Source organism: Dermacentor silvarum, chromosome 10 (genome assembly GCF_013339745.2).
Source record: "Dermacentor silvarum isolate Dsil-2018 chromosome 10, BIME_Dsil_1.4, whole genome shotgun sequence".
NCBI classification, from domain to species: domain Eukaryota; kingdom Metazoa; phylum Arthropoda; class Arachnida; order Ixodida; family Ixodidae; genus Dermacentor; species Dermacentor silvarum.
The window spans coordinates 20,011,304-20,032,158 of NC_051163.1; the positions used below are offsets into that span (position 1 = coordinate 20,011,304).

Genomic DNA, 20,855 nt, shown 5'->3' on the forward strand with positions numbered 1-20,855 from the left:
GCGTACGAAATTATGGGCGCCTCAACCTTCGACGTGAAGTATCATCTATTGTTTCAGAGTGCCCGTAAGTACGAGCACTATATGTACACATCTCCAGCTTCCAAGAGCGCCTCGATGGTACTCAAGACCGTAGAAAAAACACACATGAAAGTATCTATTACTATACGGTACACAAGTATTGATTACACGCTATAGCCATGAAGAAAAAAAAAAAAAACACTGTGCTGAACGAACTGTAATCCCGTTCTAACATAGAAAGCCCAAAATGCAGCTTTGCGAGTTAGTGATTATATCAATACTACAGATAGCTTTAATGGAGCAAGAACATCCCACCCTATACAGGGCCGAAGTCAATACAGTACAAATATCTAGGCATGTCTCTTAAAGGCATTTAATGACATTTAAAGACACCTCACGTAAGTTACGTAACAGTTAAAAACACCCCCTCGTGTAATACCCCGCATCAAAGGCTTTTGACGTACCAATGCATGGATTATTTCGTTGCGAGTTGTCTGAATACATACAGATCACTGCGGTTTCACTCGCACACGCGACAGGCATAACATGATACAGCGTAGTTTATCGCTTAGATATATATTGCTTTGTAATAGCAAGAATGTTAATCTGTTTTATCGCTTTCCATTTGGCTTGGTAATCTGTGCGTTTGTTCTTATTGCCTTGCATTGCAACATTTGTAATGATGCAACGTTTTCTTTTTCTTTGTTTTTTGCACGCTGCGGTGCTGAGCACCGTACCTACAGGCTGACTACATCAGGATTTTCGCTTTCTGAGCGAGCCCAGCATGCTTGCGCAAGTATTTGTTGAGCGAGAAAGGATGCTTGGAAAGGCAGGGGTGGTGATTAGAAGTATAAAGTTGTGTTTGGCTGCCCGTGTCTCCGTAAAAAGTTCAGAAGACGTACGCTATATACTCTCCGAGTCGGACAGGACGTCTGACGCCAATCATTCCTATTGGAGGCCCGTTTTCGTACGTCACAAATGCTTTCTGCAGAGTTTGTGGCCCGACCCGCGCCCTTTAATCAGTGAAGGTCAACTCGAGACGCCAGTTTCATTTGTACAGTGATTTTGTGCAGTATGCGTGGCACCGCTATAAGCAGAGAAAATTATAATATAGAGTACGTGGTCTTGACGGCAGCCAATCGTTTTGAGGACACTAATCCGTACACAGCCCGGCATAACTTCTGTTTTGCGCGCAGTGCCTTTGAATGTTTTAGCGAATACTGTGACTGATTAGTTAAGTGAGGATTTCATTCATTCATTCATTCATTCATTCATTCATTCATTCTCTCTTTCGTCTTTTGCCCACAATTCATCTATGCACTGATTACAAACGGCTTGGAAAGGAAACGCAGCAGAGAAACGATATCGGGAGAAGACTGAATTCAGATGATATGCACGTTGAACGCAAGTCTTCAAGTTCATATATTCGGTTGCAAACTTAGACAGCAGTAAAAAATACACCGCTATCCAACTCAAGGAGAACCTGTATAGATGCGCCAGCCAATTACGTTCCCTCATTTCCATGACGTCGCGGCGGGGGCGGAGAACTACTTTCAATATACAAGTGTCTCTAGGGACCTATATTTCGGAGCGCGGAGGAAGGGAGGGCAGAGGTGAAGTGCGGCTTTGCGGGCGGAGCTTGTGCTCAATTATTATAGTTTACCACCGAGTTCACTCTTAATCTCGTTCCACGTAGGCCACACTAGTATGTTCACATATTTGCAAGAATGTTCTAATCGCAAAGTAAAACGTATACATGGAACGAATGACGTTGAGCGTTGGCTCTCCCTTTCGGTCGAGCTTCGTGCCACCCTTACTGTATACACTGTAAAATAATTTACACCCTTATTCACTTTTAAAGGCTTAGTTTATTTCACAGTGTACACATCGCTCTTAACAATGTTCCACGTAAGTTTCACCAAGTGGACATCTTATCCTCGTTACAGACAGGCTCCAACAACTATAAGCCCAAGATATTTGCAAAAAAAAAATGTTCCGCTTAATGAACTTATGCGTGACGTATAAGAGTGTACATGGCGGCGGGGTGATTTGATGAAAGTAGCGGATATGGGTTATGCCGTATAGGAGGCTAAGGCAAAAAGTATTACCCGCAAGAATTTCTGGAAAAACACTCAGAAATCACTGCGCGGACTGCGTGGTTTGTGCTAAGTGCTTCATGCCACAAAAATTCTGCCAGGGCTATAGCATAGCTTTAATGGTTATAGCATGTTGGGACATCCATAATATAAACTCTGCATACTAAATCTTCGTAACATTTTTAACTCGAATATATCGTGCCTGCGTATTCGAATAACGATTCTCAAATGCCGACCCGCTGTACAAGTTTCCGACATGTTTCTGCGATGCGCTTTTTTAATGAAAAGACATCACTTTCCGGCGGAAAGCTCCTAAACGAAGAGAAAACCTTTCTGCGGCCACAAATTGTCGAGCGCAGGACATTTGAAACGCGCGAAATTAGTGGAACGTTCGAGCAAACATGAAGTTCAGTCACGTCGTTTCAATTTGAACCCGTCGTTTCAGTCACGTTGCTTTTTTATACGTATTCTTTTCAATTTCAGCCCGTCGTTTCATATAATTATCCGGAGACGAGAAAAGAAAAAAAAAAGGCGTTTATCGCGGACGAATGTCACAAGAAACGGAATTAAATGTTCTGCATTTGACGCAGGAAGATCTCCTCTCGTCAAATCAAAATTTCAAGCTTTAGTAACGCACCCGCTACTATATATATATATATATATATATATATATATATATATATATATATATATATATATATATATATATATAGTAGCGCGTGAGGTCAAGCGGTGCTTCTCGAGAGCCGAACGCTAACAACTCACAGAGTTCGAGCTATCGCGTCGAGGAGGCCTGTATAGCTGCGCACTGAGCAGTGTATCCATTCAAGCTTTTGACGTTCATACATACGGGGACGGAGGGCGCGATATCTATCCAGGTTTCGCAAAACATTATATGAGGCCAAGTCACAATGGACACGCCGAATGCTAACGAAGTCTGAGTAGATCCGTGACATTTTTGTCGCTCTCCCATTGTCAAAGCTCGCTAGCACAAAAATAATATACAAGATAAGAAAAAAAAAGGAAGATTATAGCGCGTACGGATCCAAAAGCACGCAAACGAAAAAAATCCACACAAGTCATTACGATCGGAGCATGCCAGGAGATTAGATCAGGCAGCCAATACCGTATACAGATTATCCTGCTGTCGCGTCAGAGACGTCGGAAGCACACGTAATATGTTCGCAGTTGCGCATGTTCAAAGGGTACGCGAAGTCAGGTATCTTTGCTATACATGGGGCCGAGATATACGGTGTATAACGATTACATACACCAACGCTATTTATTTTGACGCTTCGTGAGTGGTATATATGAACGGGGCTTCGTCTACGTTATCATCGGTATTGGCCGGCACCGAACGGTGGATAAACCCGATAAACCCCGATCGCAACGAGCGCCCTTTGGCGCCGATATGACGAGTTTACTCGTCCTGAACTTTCCGCAATTTTTGCGCACGTGTATATGTGCAGTTTCTCGCAGTTTCGACAAATAAATAATATACTATGACCTTTGCTATTCTTTTTGCAACAAGACCAGTAAAAATGCGATTGGCATACCCAGCGTTTGGCAGGGGCAACCATTTTCGTAAGGCGCTGTTATCGGCCAATGGCCTGATACAAGTGCGATGCAGACAACGAAGGCGTATACATACTGATGTTCCTGCATGCATGCGCTGCAACTGGTCGCGCGTGCAGTCAATCACAACATATTACGGGCCATGAAATCTGAGAAAAAGCTGAATATCTCGGAAGCCTCACAACGCAGCCAGGTATTTGCATTTCGGGCCTCGACTAGAATATGCTAAACAATATTGTCGTATAGCATGCAGTTTTACTGGCTACTGCTACTAGGCTGCTCGAGAAGTGAACGTTTTTCTAAGATCCCGTATTTCGTAAACCTTTGTGGTTGCCTACGTAGTAAGCTAAAAAAAAAAAAATTTGTGACAGAAGCACATATGTTGACGGAGCAGCCAAGACACTATTTGCCAACTTAAGTCAGTTTTGTGGTGCATACCTACATACCCAAAATACCCATTCAACACAGGATACAGCTGCCAATGTAGGCCTAATGTTGAGCCACAGTGGCAGTATATATGCGTTACATGAGTTTCCTGCAAACGTCACTAGAGGGAATTTTGGCGCTAGTGTCTATGGGAGGATGCAAGCATGACAGTTCAGTCAACATGGGAATGGTGGTTGTTGGTGCACGGATTTGCCTAAACTTCGCCCTTCAGGCTTGAAACGGGGTTTGTGACTTCACAGGTTGATGATTTTTCAACAAGATGTTGCGTTATCAATGCGACAATTCGCATGGATTATGCACCTGCCCAGAGACCTATATTGTCCTGCCTGCGTTTAGAAAACTGTGATTGCTTGGAAATTTCGAAAGGTAAAAAAAAGCCTAAGAAATAACGCCACAAGAACGCTTCTGAATCCATGTGTATACCGTGTGTCCCAGATAACGTCAAGCGAAGCTGTTCACCGAAAAAAAAAACGATTTAAAAAACACGTTGCAAGATAAAATTATACGACCTATAGGGTGTTCCTTTGTCAGACCACTGACGACCGCGAACACCTTAGGTCGTATGACTTTATCTTGCACCGTGTTTTTTTTTTTCATCATTTTTTTTTCGGTGACCAGCTTGGCTAACGTTAGCGGGGACACCCTATATATAACTGAAGACTACCCATTGTTCCAACGGTAGCTGGAAGATCGCCACGCCAGAGTTCCCCCTGGTGAGTTTTGTTGGAAACATTACACCAGCGTCATAAAGCCGTTGGCCCTACGTTGGATTGACGTTGGCGCCTGTTTCCTTGCAACTTCGCAGGCGCCTAGCGAAGGCTTGGGCTGCGAACTTTGATCGCATTACAGGTGGTTTCGGTTCGCTCACCCGTGCTGCAGCAGCTTCTTACAACCTGCCTTCGGAGAAGCTGTGACGCGGTCGCTATAGGTCGTCCTGCTGTTGAACACAGGGTGACGGGTTCACCTGTCGACTAGCACGCCGAGCACTTTGCCTGCCGCGATAGTGCGATGAAACATGCACCTCGCTTGCTACGGTGTCGAGAAAGATCGCACTGCACAAGGAGGGAATTAAAATAAAGATACGATCGCACATGCACGTATATGCCACACTGTGGTTATGTCGTGCCGTGGTTATGCCGTTTCACCACGCTTGCATGCACCGCGAGACGCAGACGGGAATGATTGCGATTGCAACGACACCTAGCGCGGCGGCGTTGAACAACATTTAAATGAGAGTTAGAACGGCTACAGCTCTGCGAATGTGTCAACGGCGACATAACGCTAACAAAGCTATTTCTCGCTCCTTTGTTGTTGTTGTTGTTTTTTCGATTAAGAAAGTGGTGCATGAAACTTCATTCATTCATTCATTCATTCATTCATTCATTCATTCATTCATTCATTCATTCATTCATTATGACTGTCCGTATAATCTCAGAGGGGCAGGGCAATCGCTAAAAGGAACGTCTCATAAACATCTTATGTGAGCGCTTGCAACTGAATCTACGCGATACCACTCTTTTTTTGAGAAACCTACGCACGACAACTGGTCTAAGTAACGGAACGAATGAAACACATCTTCGTCCACAGAGCCGCACACTTCGTGGCTATATTCAAGTGAGATCGATACAATAATGCGTGTGCACGTTCCTCGCATTCACAATTGCGCGCGTAAGCAAATGACAAAAAAAAAAAAAAAAAAGCCGACGACGCACATTCAGAGTGCCAGAACGGTAACGGAATATTCATCGGGAAACGAAGCTACCAAGAACGCTTACGAACAGGGAGCGAGCAAGGAACGGAGATCGGGTTAAAGTGCGATGAGCTAGGAAAAGGCGATTGGAAGCCAATAAAAGTCAAACTGTCAGCGACAATGGACTGCAGAAACAAACGAGAGAGAGAGAGAGAGAGAGAGAGCTCATGTGGGGATGGTTGCCCTCCCAACCACTTTGGATACCGAAGCTCATCAATCTCAATCACGAAAACTGCTTCGCCCCTGAGCCACCACGCTTCTTATATACTGCGTGTATAGAAGCTTTCGAGGAACCGGCTTTCGCCGAAGTCAGCGCCGCAGAAGTGAGCGGTGAAGAAGAAGCGAACATGTGTCAAGAAGCCCGTCCTCGCAAAAAGAAAGAAAGAAAGAACGAACGAACGAAAGAACTATGTGCAGGGAGCGCTGCAACCGCGGAGTGCGCGCTCATATGAGCGGGTTTTATCCTTCGCTCTATTCCGCCCCGTTTCCGCCAAGGCGAAAAACAAAAATCAAGAAAACAAGCAAAGTTTGTGCAAAGCCCGGAGCTCCTCCAGCTTGAATCGGCAGGCGAAAACCGCAGCGCTCGTTTTCTCCTTTACTCTCCGTTCGTTCTCCGGCTGTTCGCGGTGAATGCACACGTGTTTTTCATATACAGCGTAGCCGGCCGGGAGACCAGAAAGAACCATTCGTGCACAAACCCAAAGCCTATATAGACAACACGTATAGGAGAGGAACACCACAGTGCCATGGACGGCGTGCTGTGATTTCGGAACACTTCCGGTTGCAAATTCTTGGCAGCCAAATTCGCCACTAAAAAACAAAGCATTATGACCCCTATATTCGGCTCATTACACGTTCATGATGTGTTGAAAAAGTAACATGCACGCCATGCGATTCGCGCTCGTGTATGCGGCTTCCTTGGGCGTTTCATAGTCAAATAAAGTTTTAAGCACGCTGGAATACAGTCAAACCCGGATATACCGAACTCACATATAACGAATTATTGTGTGTAACGAAAAGCAGTAAAATCCCTTTGAACATTTTTGCATAATTTTTTCTATATCGAATTACCCATATATCGAACTTTTTTTATGATCACCTTCAGATTCGGTATATCCGAGTTCGACTGTATTAGTGCCAGCTAGAGGGCCCCACAGGTATGCAGGCTTCTGAAACTTCCTATTCTTTTTTTACCCGCTAAATTTAGCGGCCTGATACGGAAGGCGAAATCGAAAGTCTTTTTCTGGACCCCCGTGTGGAAAAAATTAAAATGGTCGATGGGAATTTGCGGTTAACGATGGGACAGAATCTTCGACGTTAACAAAGAAGCTTGAGGACAAGTTAAGGACCGCGCAACAAGCGATGGAACGAAAAATGTTAGGCCGTAAGGTTAAGAGACAGGAAGAGAAGAGAGCGGTGTGGATCAGAGAGCAAACGGGGGATAGCCGATATTCATGTTGACGTTCTGAGAAACAAAATGGAGCTGGGCAGGCCATGTAATGCGTAGGGCAGATAACCGGTGGACCATTAGAGTTACAGAATGGATACCAAGAGAAGGGAAGCACAGTCGAGGACGGCAGAAAATTGGGTGGCGGGGGATGAAATGAGGAAATTTGCAGGAGGTACCACTTGGAATCAGCTAGCGCGCGACAGCTGGGATAATAGGCGATCGCTCGGAGAGGCCTTCGTTCCGCAGTGGGCATAAAAAAATAGGCTGACGATGACAATGATGATGGATCCACCTCTCACCGCGAAATTAACGCAAATGAAGTTTTAATAAAGTAGTAATTCCTCGCTACGAACTCATTTATTGGTTCTGTTTACAAGTGTCCTGCTAATGATCATTTAATGACCCCCCCCCCCCCCCCACACACACACACACACACGGGTCGTAAAATATCACAAAGTGAGCAAACCGTGACGCTCGCCGTTTCCTCGAAGCGGTACATCTGGAATACATTTCATCCTTGTATTTCGCCCAGAGGCACGCGTTACGCGGCCAACGAAAGAAAGGAAACAAACATTGAAAAATAATTTTTGTAACTTAAACTTCCATCAGCATATCGGCTTCGAGTCTCTGACGCAGAGGACGCGCTTCAGACTCTCGTGGCAATTTTTTTTTTTTTTTTTTGATACCGTAAGTCACGCGATTAAGCAAATCGATCAGTATACGTCTGGAAGAGAGTCTCGTGTTCTCAGGATGGCGAAGCAAAAAAAAAAGTAGGTTTAAAAAGCAGTTTGACGTCTGTTTGCTGTACCAGCTGCGTCGATAAATTCGCGTGGTGGGTGCGTGTTAAATGTAAATATGAGAGGCCGTATGCTAGGAAAACATTTAAAAAAAAAAGAAGAAGAACGCCGTTCCTGACAGCACTCGAGTTCGACCACCTTGCTGTATACGACGTACGTATCGCTTTCGCCGCCTGGGTTCGCTTAACGTATTAACACCTTCTTCATCACCGTCCTAGTCATCATCATCGTCTTGATCGCCATCTAAATCATCATCGTCTTCATCACCACCTCAACCACCATCAACACCTTAATCATAATCAGCATCAGACTTCTTCTTCCTAACACTTCGAGACTGTCAAAAAGCACGCAGCGATTCCACTTGGCGTATACCATAACCGACGATTATAGATCATTGCTTTATAAAAAAAGTGGGTCGTATGTTCGTCGTCGTATAACCTTTAGGGTATGGAGATACGCATGACCTCCGCCTACAACGTAATGATATCGAGATTCCTGTGATTGCAGCTGTACGGGGCGCGTTTAGACATGGCTGTCGAAGTCGGCAAATGGTCCGCCTGTGAGCCTCTTCTCGTATGTATGTCGCTGCCGTATGGCGTAAAATGTCCAGCAAAGCCAACGTCATTTTGGGAATGCACGAAGAAGACGCGAAGCTTTCTGGCAGGCTATGAGACTTGGTGCATGAGTCAGCAAAAAAAAAAAAGGGGGGGGGGGGGGAAGAAGAACGCTGCTACCTGACAGCACATTCTCCTCCCTCTGCAGAATGTTCCTCATATTTCCAACAAGTAAGCTGGGGTTAGCACTTACTACACCCAACATTTTGTCCTTTGGTGCGTGTCAATTAGGCGCAAGCCTTGGTTCAATGATAACTGCTATACACACGTTTATTGAAGTGTCAGGAAGGCTTCACTGCTAGGGTACCGACAGTGGGACACTTGACTTCATATTAATTTTTTTTTGCTAAATTTATGTATAGGCCCTCACAAAATTTCTGTTAGCATATAGTTGCCTATCGCTTCGTGTTGCATGTTTGCCTTTACCCCCTTTGGTATTTTGTTCGATGCACTTTTTAAACAACCATATGTGGCCCTGTGGGTACGAGCCATGTGTGGATGCAACAACAAAGTGCACCAGCCTATACGTCGCAAATGACGCTATATGGCGGAATGCGTGGGTTTAAAGTCGTCAACCACCCAGCTTGTTCGCCACTTGTGTTCGGTGACATTGTTCATGTTCCGCGACGTTTGAAGGAGCACACTTAGGCAGACACTGATTTCTAAAATTTTGACTACATAACTATGGAAGGGGCCACTGAACAGCGTAGCCGTTTCCACGGGCACAAATTTATTCGGATATCGCAGACACTGAAAAGCGGTGTATTAAAGTACGTCGACGCTCGGGTGAGCTGGGGTCGATGAACATTTGACCTTTCGCCTCGGTATTCGTGCGAATTGTAGGCCTCGAGTCTTGATTCGATAGCGCTCATTAATTAATGCAAACTTTTCTTCCCCTCCCCCCCCCCCTTTTTTTTTCTTTCTTTCACCTAATAAAAACGAAAAAGAAATAAAGCCAGCAGATTTCAGCATTTGCTCCAGCTCTGAGCTCGTTTATACTTCAAAAGCATCAGGCTCTCACGTCCGGCACAGCCATCTTTTTTTGAAGAACAACTTCTTTACGATTTACAACGAAGAAAGTTGTACGGATGGGAGGATATAGCCGCTACCGTATAGTAGCTAAATCGGCACAGCAAAGCGCGCGCGTAGTGCGGAAGGTCTGGGTTCGACTCCCACCGGCGGCAATTAAGTCGTCTCTTCGAGACAACTTTCATTTCTCCTTTTCCTCATTGCTTCTGCATTTTAATTAAAAGCACAATTTATTTGCCCTATGCTTTGCTTGGCTTGCATTCGTTGTCTATTGGGTTTCGCGCGGTCATGGCTACCAAAATTCGAGCCCCTCGATTCCCATTCTTCTCGATTCACCGTAGTTTAACGTAGCACGCGGACCAACAATCAAGAAGAAAAAACATTGACTCACAGTGGCAGGAAAAGAACTAGGAAGCTTACCACCAAGTATGCGACCCGTATTGCCAGCAATACGGCAACAAAGAACGTCAAACGCAAATTGAAAGAGGCTGTGATAATCTCACGGGTGGCGGCAATGGATAATAAACCTGCTATGAGTAATTACTACCTCAAAGGAAAAAAAAACATAATCAGGAGAGAAACAATTTACGATAACTCAAAGGGCAGCTCTTTACTTTTCGAAACGAAAACAGAAAAAAAAAAAACACTACGGGGTAAACTCGGATGACGTTACTACAAAGATAACGAAGCTGCGAAGTCGCGAATAATAAGTTGACGGCGGAAATAAATGCAACTCGTCTTAATCAAAAGACCCTCGCCCTTACACTCAAACAGACGCGGGAAAGGAGGTACACGCGTGTATATATATACAAAGAGTCAAAACAATACGCCATTCATGGTTGGAACGCCCTATATCTGCCTCCGAAAGCATTGTCTCCCGAAGTAAACAAACGTTACGAATGCCATCACATCACGCCCTTACATATACGGCAAAAGTCATTGTCCAATCGACACGCGGCGAGTTCTTTTAGAGTACGCGCCTGGGCATGCACACTATAACCACAACGGTTTACACTCGGTGCTGTAGTGGTTATTCTTATTGATAGAGGGCGCAACGCCGTTTCGTTTATTTTGTGACTTCATGCACATAGAACACCACTCGGTTTGTTTAGGATAAGTGGAAAAAAGTTTGCTAAGATTTTCCACTTATGGCAGGAAACTAAGTGGAACGAGATACTAAGAGCGTACAGTTAGTCCGCCTGAATAAAGAAGCTTTTGCAGCAAGTATACGTCGACGTTACAGCAAAGAAATTCATTAAGTCAGCAGCGATTACCCAGAGGATACGCGTATATATAGGTACATATATGAGTGACAGTCGCAAGCAGCTTAAACCCTATAGTGACATGACGACGTTTGCTTTCAGCTGCTGCCGTTGGGTTAGCCGGCCTTCATTTATAAAGTTCAGTCACCGAGTACGCGCGCCTGTTTGTTTCCATCGGTCCCCGATAAGTCATATATTATACGGCGGTCACACGGGAAAAGATACATACGCCCCCGCAAAAACTACAGAAAGGTTACGGAACAGAAACCTCGAGCACATGCAGTGTATATATATACAAACTGATGGGGCAGTGTTCGCAGACTCCCTGAAATCGTGCCCTGACGGAGTTTAAGCTTTGCGTGGAAAAGTTACCGTCAGACCAATTGCGTATGTCTCTCCGCGGTATCGCGGTACATGCCGAGAGGTCTATAAGGTTTAGCGTACCGTCATCGAGTACAATGGTATATAGAGCACAGAATCAAATTAATGATGCAATGAAAAAAAAAAATAAGCTTTTAGGGCGTTCCGCCTTGCCAACGCATCATGCATGAACGCTAATGTGGTGGCTCCATCTGTTAGGTGGAAATCAAAACACATTTGCCCGCTCTGTGACATCTCTCTTGTGTATATAGGCCAATAGCAGCGTCAAAGCAAACAGCTGATCTCAACAATAACGACAAACCATCGCTCATATACTTTGTTCTCAGTGTGAGGCATGATTAAGCGATGGCTCATTTTACCATTAGTTAGTTGCTGTCAGGGCGAATTCGGATCGATGCGGGCTATAGACGCTGCCATGTTGTTACGCAATCGCGGTAACCTGCTGCGGTATAGTCGGCGGTCCAATCACAGCGGGTCTAACGTATCACGTGCAGAAGTCACGGTAACGTATCACGCAAAGCTTAACTGCTTTGTGAGTTCGGCTCCTTGAGGTTTAGGACTGCATGCCGGTTATATAGCGGTAAGCAGCAGGCTTACGTGTTCGAGCCAGCCACAGACGAGTAAATACGTACATACAAACACGATACTACATGTTCGTGGATACCGACCACACAAGTAATGAAGCGTTCGCTCGAATCCGAAGCGCCAATGGAACCAAACGACACGTGGGATCTCTTCTCTACAAGGGCCTCTTACGGATCCTTCTATAACACGTGAGAGACTATGTCAATAGGGCAACTATTCCTCTTAGGTCCATACCGAAACACATGAAAAATGCGGCCCGTGGGAGTGCTCACATAGGTGACTGCGGGAGTCAAACCCAGCACCTTGCAATGGAAACCGTGTCGAGAAGGCAGCAACGACTACTTCATGCACGACTTCGGAGCGCCAGTCCGTAGAAAACATTCCAGTGACATTTGCACTTCGATGTTGTAACCATCGAAGAGCGATCTCTGAACGTTTCGGGGAATGCGACGGCAAATACGCATGGCATCCACAGGAGCAGGCAGCCCACGGATTAGCCGCTACACAAATGTGCGCTTGTTTCTCTCTTTTCATGGTAAAAGCCTGTGTAGCACTAGAAAAGGCGGAAGCGCGGCGTCACAAAACCAATATGGCGCACTTAGTTTGTGCGTCATCAAATGGCAAAATATGCCGTCAAATAATCGTCTGCGGTTCAGAACTCCGAGCAGACGACGCGCTCGGAGTGCTCCGTCTGGCCACGGAAAAAATTTCTCCCGCGCACTGAAAGGGGCACACTACAAAAAAAAAAAAAAGATTACTAAGTAAATCTCTGTTAATTAATTCAGTTTCTGCAGTTTCAAAGCGGCCAAAGTTCGGGAGACGATTGGTAATGCAGAAAAATTATTAAAATTACCAGACGGATGGCCATTGCGCCGCCCTGAAATTTCCGCACCAGCTGACGGTGACGTCATCGATTATGACAACGTTTGCACTGCTTCTACGTATATTTAATTGATTATCGTCAAAAAATGGCTACGTACATTGTTTCCACAGGAACGGAAGACATGCAGCGAGCTAGTTTAGATAACTTTTTGTGGCGTCCCAAAAACTGGCCGACCACGAGAAGACTCAGAGAAAGTTCGTGACGTCACAGTGACGTCATATACCAGCACTGAGGCTTCGGCGCGAAGTTCAAGAAAGTCAAGTTTAGCAGAGTATACTTATAGGACTCTGCTTTCAGCCTTCGTTTTCTCCCCTGCCTTTTCCGCGGAAGGAATTAAAATAAGAGTCTCGCGACAATGATTTGCTAGTGCAGAGTGATCCACAAACTTTTAATATTCAACGTTCCTTGAATAAATAAATGTGCTAGCACGTGACTACTGTAAGTGTATACACCCGTGAAAAGCATCCAAAAGAAGGGCTTCTGTGAGAAAAAATTTGGAAAATGAATTTTTTGGCAAGTAATGCTGACAACGTGAAACTGATGAATGTGCAGCTATAGATACGTTTGCAATGCCGAGTCATAAAGCCACGTACCCTCTTATGTGGTATTTCAAGGCGACAGACACGAGTACACGGCTATATGCATGCATGGTCTAGTGCGCGCGATTGAACTGAACTCACTGATTGATCTTCTTTTTCACTTTCGTTTTTACCCCATCCACGTGTGGGTTAGCAAACACGACAAAGCATATATATAGTTAACTTCCCTGCCTCTTTTTCATTTTCTCTCTCTATACATAAACGGTAGCTGCGTGACGTCATAGATACATGCGTGACGTCATAGATTTTGACAGCGTTCACACATGCTTCAACACTTAATTGATCATTACCAGAGAAGGGCTGCGTACATTGTTGCCATAGCAACCGATGACTGCAGGTGGCAAGTTTAGAGAGTTCCCTGCGCGCCCGGGACAAAGTCGAACACGCATAAAGGTGAATAAAGTGTTGATTTTGGTATCGGTGTACATCCAGAATTTCTTTCTCTCTCTTTCTTTTTTCTTTTTGTAGAACCCCTAGTCGACGTACTTTTCATCACGGGCTTAATTATAGAGTGCTTGTACATACCTTCAAAGTTGTATGAAATCTAACGCACGCTTGTTGCACATTAAATAAGGTGACGCTATAAGCAAGCATGAAAGTTGAGAACGGCAAGTTATTTTAATGCGATACTAAATAAAGTTGGTCTCGAAATACCGGACCTGACGTCGCCGACATTATCGTAACATCACCACACGGAGCAAATATTTGCTGACGTCATGTGGCAATGAGGCTAGCTACGATGACGTATTGCTCATGAAAAAAAAAAAAAACATATGAAGAGGGCGGCGCGCGTTTCTTCAAGCTGCGTTCGCTGCGATCGTATAAAGGAACGAGTCATCGTACCATGTCGTCATGAGGCATCCGCCTCCTGTGTAACGAGATCGAATCTAAGTCCGTATTCACAAAAAACGTGTTACGCTACAATTGTTCGCGAGAGAAAGTTTCAGCCAATCCTGACACTGGGGGCATAGAGTGAAACCCGGATATATCGAAGCCACATATAACGAATTATTGCGTGTAACGAACAGCAGTAAAATCCCCTTGAAAATTTTTGCATGAATTTTTTATTTTATATATCGAATTACCTATATATCGAACTGCTTTGTGGTTCCCTTCAGATTCGACATATCCGGGTTGGACTGTATATCGTTAGCGAAGTCGCGGTTGGCCAATGGAATAGAGCAATTATGAACGAAAAAGCTTAGCGAATTCGGCCCCTGGTGGGTAGAAACACGTTAGGATAGTACATTATTGAGGACGCTGTGACGCTTGCCAATATGTTTATCTGGTGTTTCAAAGGGTTCGGAACTTCATTTACAATTACTAGATTTGTACACGTAAAAAATTATCATAAAGAGGCGAAAAGGAGCTAGCTGACGGCTGCCGCCAGGAGATGCGCTATACGCCTGCAGGCTCTATAGGAGAGAAAATGTACAAAAACAAGAAAAGAAAAATGTGCGGAAACCACCGACGATGGATTCTCAATGTAAGCAAATTGCCGAGCGCTAATCTATAGAAAGCTATTCGCTTTTTAAAGGAATGGTGCGCCTGAAGGTATATATTTATTGAAGTGAAGGTATTTAGGGAGCTTTCCTTGTTTCATTATACGTAGTTCCGTAGCGAACAGAACGGTTAATCAGCACACCTGTAGCAGTATAGTACAGGCTGACAGCATGTGCGTCTAAATAGAGAGCTAAATAGTTCGCATTCGGCGACAAATGCAACCCGCAACGCCCTATGCATCGACGCCCTTATCGACAGTGAAGGCACTGTAAAATAATTCACACCCCTTAACAGTGAAAGATGTAAATCTAACTAAAACTGCACCTTTACACCAAAAAAGGTGTAAGCTACACCCTTAAAGTAAATAAAGGCGTAAATAGGTCTATAACTAACACATTTACACCCAATAAGGGTGCAATTTCACCCTCTAAGTGAGGGTGAGTTATAGACCGATTTACACCTTTGATGACTTTAGGAGTTTAAATTATTTTGCAGTGTAGAATTCCGACCTCCAACCACGAAAATGGGTGAACGAGCGAAAGAAAGCTGTATTCGCTTTAAAAAAGGGCAGTGGGAGAAAAATGGGAGATAGATTATAGTATAAACGCGTCGCCTTCGAATATGGCAGAAAGGCTCTGTGAGCTCGGTGACGTTTTATTTCACGCATTTTTTTTTTTCACAAGGACGTCAGAAATATACTCAGCATTCCTTTAAGCGTAGGCGCGTATTTAGAGTCAAAATTAAACGCCGCGCAGTACATTCATGTCGTAAGCACGACAGTGCCCTTCTCGTAGTTTTCATAACGACGCTGCCCGGGCATACCGTGGGTGTGCACGTGCGTAGCGTATATATATATATATAGTGTGCGTGCGTGCTGGCACTTGATAAACGTGGCCCCGGGTCCAGACCGCATGTGCGCGAACAGGCGTCGAAATGTCTTCGCGTAAAACGTACAGAACGGTTTTTCGCAACTCCCGTTCGTCTTGGCGAACGCACGTTTTGACATTTAGAGCCTGGAGAAATATACACACATGGCTTCGAGGGCGGCTGCCTGGCAACGGCTCAGTGGTTGCGATGTGGAAAGGAATGTGCACTAAACGCCATGGCATGAATAAATTCATGAACAAACTCATCGAACATTCAATTAGAAGAAGGAAAGAAGAAATCGCCGTTTTTTACATTATGAAATCGTGGTGTCTCCAACACGGAGTAACCTAGTTTTTTTTTTGTTTTTTTTTTTTATCACAGACATTCTTCTATGGCAGGCCTCTTCCTCTGTTGGACACTGCCATAGGTATTCTTATTGCTCAGTCGTGGATGAAGTTTTGGCTGTGTCGAGGAGGTACACTTGACAGGAAAGGGAAAACCGAGGAGCAGGCTGGCAACTGCCACCGGTCACTACGCCTGCGCATATAACTTATACAGAAGACGATTTCCATGCTGGCGTTCCCATGAATGTATCTAGAGGCGCCAGTTCGCTTATGATTTCAAGATTTTTCATTTATTTTTGATCGGAAAAGGCAGGCAGTAAGTTAAACTGAACAGCAGTGTAAAGGCTACGTTAAGAAACCACGTACAATCGGCGTCAAAAGCTTGCAAACCGTACGGTATCTCTGTAGAAAAGAGCTAAATATTTCCGCAGCCTGAGGTTTTCGGGTCTCCAAAACCTGCACTATATATATATATATATATATATATATATATATATATATATATATATATATATATATATATATATATCCGAACAGCATTGTGTTCAGCGGTTTATCTGGCTACGGGTCTCAAACTGCTCAGAAATTCAACGTCTTCTGAGAAGCTGTTGACGCCGACTGTATACCGTAATTCTTAGGGAGCACTGATTGTGGTGTAAGGCGTGGTTAAGGAACGATAAACGCTTCACAACGCCCGCAAAAGAGGGAAGGACACCAAAAATGTAGCTGTCAAACCATAATGCATCTCGACATGCGTCGTGGAGTTCAAAAAGCAGCAAGGATTGGATGCGAGAGAATGGCCAAAGAGTGTGACATCTGCATTTCGGAATTCAGTTTCAGCGATTCGTGTATAGTGTATAGCTCATACATATGCGATTGCGGTGGATTTAGCTCTCGCGAGAAATCGATGTGCTTCGCGTTGCCGGCCGCAGAACAGCATATACGCTAGGTGCCTGTGCGCAGCTGGTGCAGTGAGCATGCGTTAAAGTCGCAGCTACATCTCATTATATATATATATATATATATATATATATATATATATATACGACCGCCGGAGTAACGTCAGTTCGAGTTGTCACGACACCATGGAAAACATGGGTCGGCACCAGATCACGTGTTATAGAGTTGTAACACGTGATAGTGTTATAACACACAGTGTCATAGTGGACGCGAGTGTGCAGTTCAAGCGAGTGCGTATATCCTGAAAACAGATTGGGCGAATAAGAGTGAGCTTCCATCTTGCTCAGCCGACTTATCCACCGCAGTGCATGCGACCTGGCCAACTTTCTTTCGGGAGCAACTTCGCAGATGTGATGAATTTGATGTATCTGTAGTGTATGACATACACGTGAAGGCACAGTGCGTATGCATAGCCATATATATATATATATAGATCGCACACATCTACATTCGTATACAGGAACCTCGAAAACACCGAGGAGCTGCATATGTCCCAACTGATCGTCGTGCCTTTTTCACCAGCGAGTATATACCGTAACGAACGGCTGTACGAACGTCGATTCTACCGGGGCCTTGGATGTCCATTCATATTGTTGTCTTTAGTATAAGCGACCCCGCTTTTCTCAGCCATAGCAAATTAGCCTATACGTTTCCAAAGACGGCTTTTTGGAACAGTGAGCCGTATGTGATAATGATGATTCTTGTTGGCTATATACTGATCTCAACAAAAACCCTCTGCGTGAACAGCTAGCACACTTTCATTCTCTCTTCTTGAACACAGCGAAATCGCTTGATTGTAATACGCTCTAAAAACAAGCGTCGTCCATTGCTCTCTAACGGAGTATGTAAAACTTGCCACTATATTAAATGAGTATTGTGATTTAAAGGAATTGCTCGTTTTGACGGTTATTCGGTGAAAAGTCGGGCGTTTCAGATATATATTGAGAACAGACGTTCACCTCCTTGTTAAAGTGTAAACAGACCTATACGTATGAACAAAATGAACAAAGGCCTCTGCCGATGATAATCCGTGAGGAAATTTAGAGATGCTCAATGACGCCGTGAAACCAAGACAATCCTTCACAAAGGCTTCTGTATAACGCCTTTCTGCGAAAGTGAAACCGGCGCATACGCGCTCCCATATGTTATACATTCGTAACACGTATCAACTGCGGAGATGGATTCTGTATTTCCAAAGCATATCGATTCGTGAAGACCAGTACAAAGACCTGAGAGGCTTGACACAGTGACAAGGTATATTTACGTGATGTCTTTATAGTGAACATGACGTAACACGTATATGACAAGGTACAAAGGTATCATCAGTCCAATTATAACGTCGAAGACTCCGCACCTAATGCTTAAAACACCGATAATGGCAATTTTAATCGCGTAAATATCATGAGAATTTGTCATGCTAATGCTATGCGTCTTCAGAGCAGTTCTCGAAAGCCAAACGTTTCTTCACGGCAACGCATTCAAGTTACATCACTTAACTTACTGCATCGCATCGCGGACTTCCGAGACCAATCTTCAAAGTGCATTTAAACAAGCGTAGAGAAAAGGTGTACGCAGGGACGGAACAGCGGAAGGCGGTCGCGTCCAGTGTCAACGGGGTCATACCACGGTCGGATACAGAAAAAGGGGCGTGGGAACCGGACATTTCCGGCCATGTGGTTATACACTCGCGTCTATAGGGCAAGTTAAGGATCTCGAGGAAAGACTTGTGCATAAGTGAGCCGGGGGAAACGGACGAAAGATGAGAGAAAGGATAAACCACGGGGAAATCGCGGCCTAACAGCAGATGAAAGGCACGGATCGCATCAACGAATTTCGAAACTTGGCTTCGCAAACGCAGCTTAACAGTCTCTACGTGACAGGCATGCAATGCGTTTCCAAAAGTTACAATCCCGAAGCTAGGAATTTAATCGTGGGTGAACTAATCTGTGCAACTATTTCACTCGGAGCAAACAATTAAATGAACTTATAAAGAAAAGACGAAGAAGCGATGGAAGTATGGCGGAGTTCGTGAAGGGCACCAAGCTTGGTGACACATGGGCGATGAAGCCAAGGCGAACTGTCGAGTTTTTTTCTGAGCCTCTCAATGCGAGCATCACAGATATGACACATGCATTTCGCCTCACTTTAAAATACCACAGAGAAGAAAGTCCTATTAGCGCAGTCACGTGGCTGTATCTACTGATACAGAGTACACTGCGGACCCGACCGGTAACGAGACATGGCTAGACACTCGCACGGGTGTCCATAGATCGAGCCCCGCTCATAGAGGAGGGGGTGACGAGAGAGAGAGCTAGCAACGTTATCGCTACTCCGCAGCAGCAGCAGCAAGCAGGTAATACTGACCGCCGACGATCGGACCGAGGCCTCCTCCTTCGCACGGGGCACACACACGCACACACACGCACAGACACAAGAGGGGCGTAATCTCCTCAGAGCGCCAGGGCACAGAAGAAGAAGCACGCGGCCGTAGCTGACAGGAAGGGGGCCCCGCGCCGATCATCGACGCGATCAGCCGAGCCGACGGGCTCTGCTGATAACTACTCACCGAGCATCTTGCTCAGGTCGGCGTTGTGTAGGTCCGGGTTCTCGTCGGCGAGCCGCTTGCGCTCTCCTTTGGCCCACACCATGAAGGCGTTCATGGGCCTGCGGATGCGTTGCTCCGAAGTCCTCTTGCCCGCCGCTAACGCGGCCACCTGCTGTTGCGTCGGGCTCTCGGGCGGCGGCGGAGGTGCCACCCCGCCGACGACGTTCACGGGGTTACCCCTCTGCGGCGGCGGCGGACACTGCGGCGGATCGAGGGTCCAGCGCGACGCCCACTCACCGCCGGCGGCGGCGGCGGCCGCTGCCGCGGCGAGCTCCAGCTCGCGCGGATCGTGCTGCTCCCGTTGCATCCCGGCACTCCGCTGGCGCGCGGCGTCGGCCGCGCGGCCATGCTTCGGGCGCAGCGCCAAGCCGCCCCCCGCGCGCCCGGCGCGACCAATGGGAGCGAGCGGAGCGTCGTACGTCAAACGCACGTGACGCGCGGCCAATGGGAGAGGAGGCAGGCGCTGCGCACGCGCGCTCGGGAGCGGCCGCGGCGCGGCGTTCCCGCCGCGCCGGAGTCTCGGCGCTACGTCGCGCCCGGTTCGTGCGGGGGAGGCGGGCTCCCCGACCGCGTTCCGTTGACTGGCAGCTTGACAGTGCGGCCTCGTGCGCTGCTAGAGAGGCAAACGGCCGCGCGCCGCTCCTCTCTCGCAACGCACTCCGACGCCACACGCGGGAGTGAAAGGCTTTGAAATCTTTCTTTTTCTTGGGACCAACACAGCTGCGGACCGAGCTGCGGGCTCCGGCAACGGGTCCACTCGGCGTCGTCGGACCGGCGCTCTGATGGATCACGGCGCGCAGTTTGGACGTCCCGCTGAGATTTCGCGCTCGGCGGGGGGGTGTTTCCGCGCGCCGTTTCTGTGCGCGACTCGACTCGCTGCAGCTGGCGCGTGCTGCTATAACGACGGCGGGTCTGCTTCCGAAGCTATAGGCGACGACGGGAGAAGCGATTGCACAGCACAGTCTCCCCGTCGTCGTCGGTTCGGAGTTTATTCCTGGCGCGTTCCCCAGCTGCACGCTCGGACCAGAGGCTCCCGCTCGCTGCCGCTGTCGGCGGGGGGCGGCTGACCCAGATGGCCGGCCCAGATCGC

General features: G+C 46.3%; 1 protein-coding gene across 1 annotated transcript in view; it reads right to left on the reverse strand.

Annotated features, from left to right (window-relative positions):
- The window catches only part of LOC119466369 (transcription factor Sox-7), a 45,910-nt gene extending 25,571 nt beyond the window's left edge, over positions 1-20,339 (reverse strand). Inside the window, exon 1 of the mRNA XM_037726880.2 lies at positions 19,727-20,339. Coding sequence (XP_037582808.1) covers positions 19,727-20,072 — 346 coding nt within the window. The 5' untranslated portion in view covers positions 20,073-20,339. The remainder of the gene's footprint in view (positions 1-19,726) is intronic.
- Positions 20,340-20,855: the final 516 nt, after the last annotated feature.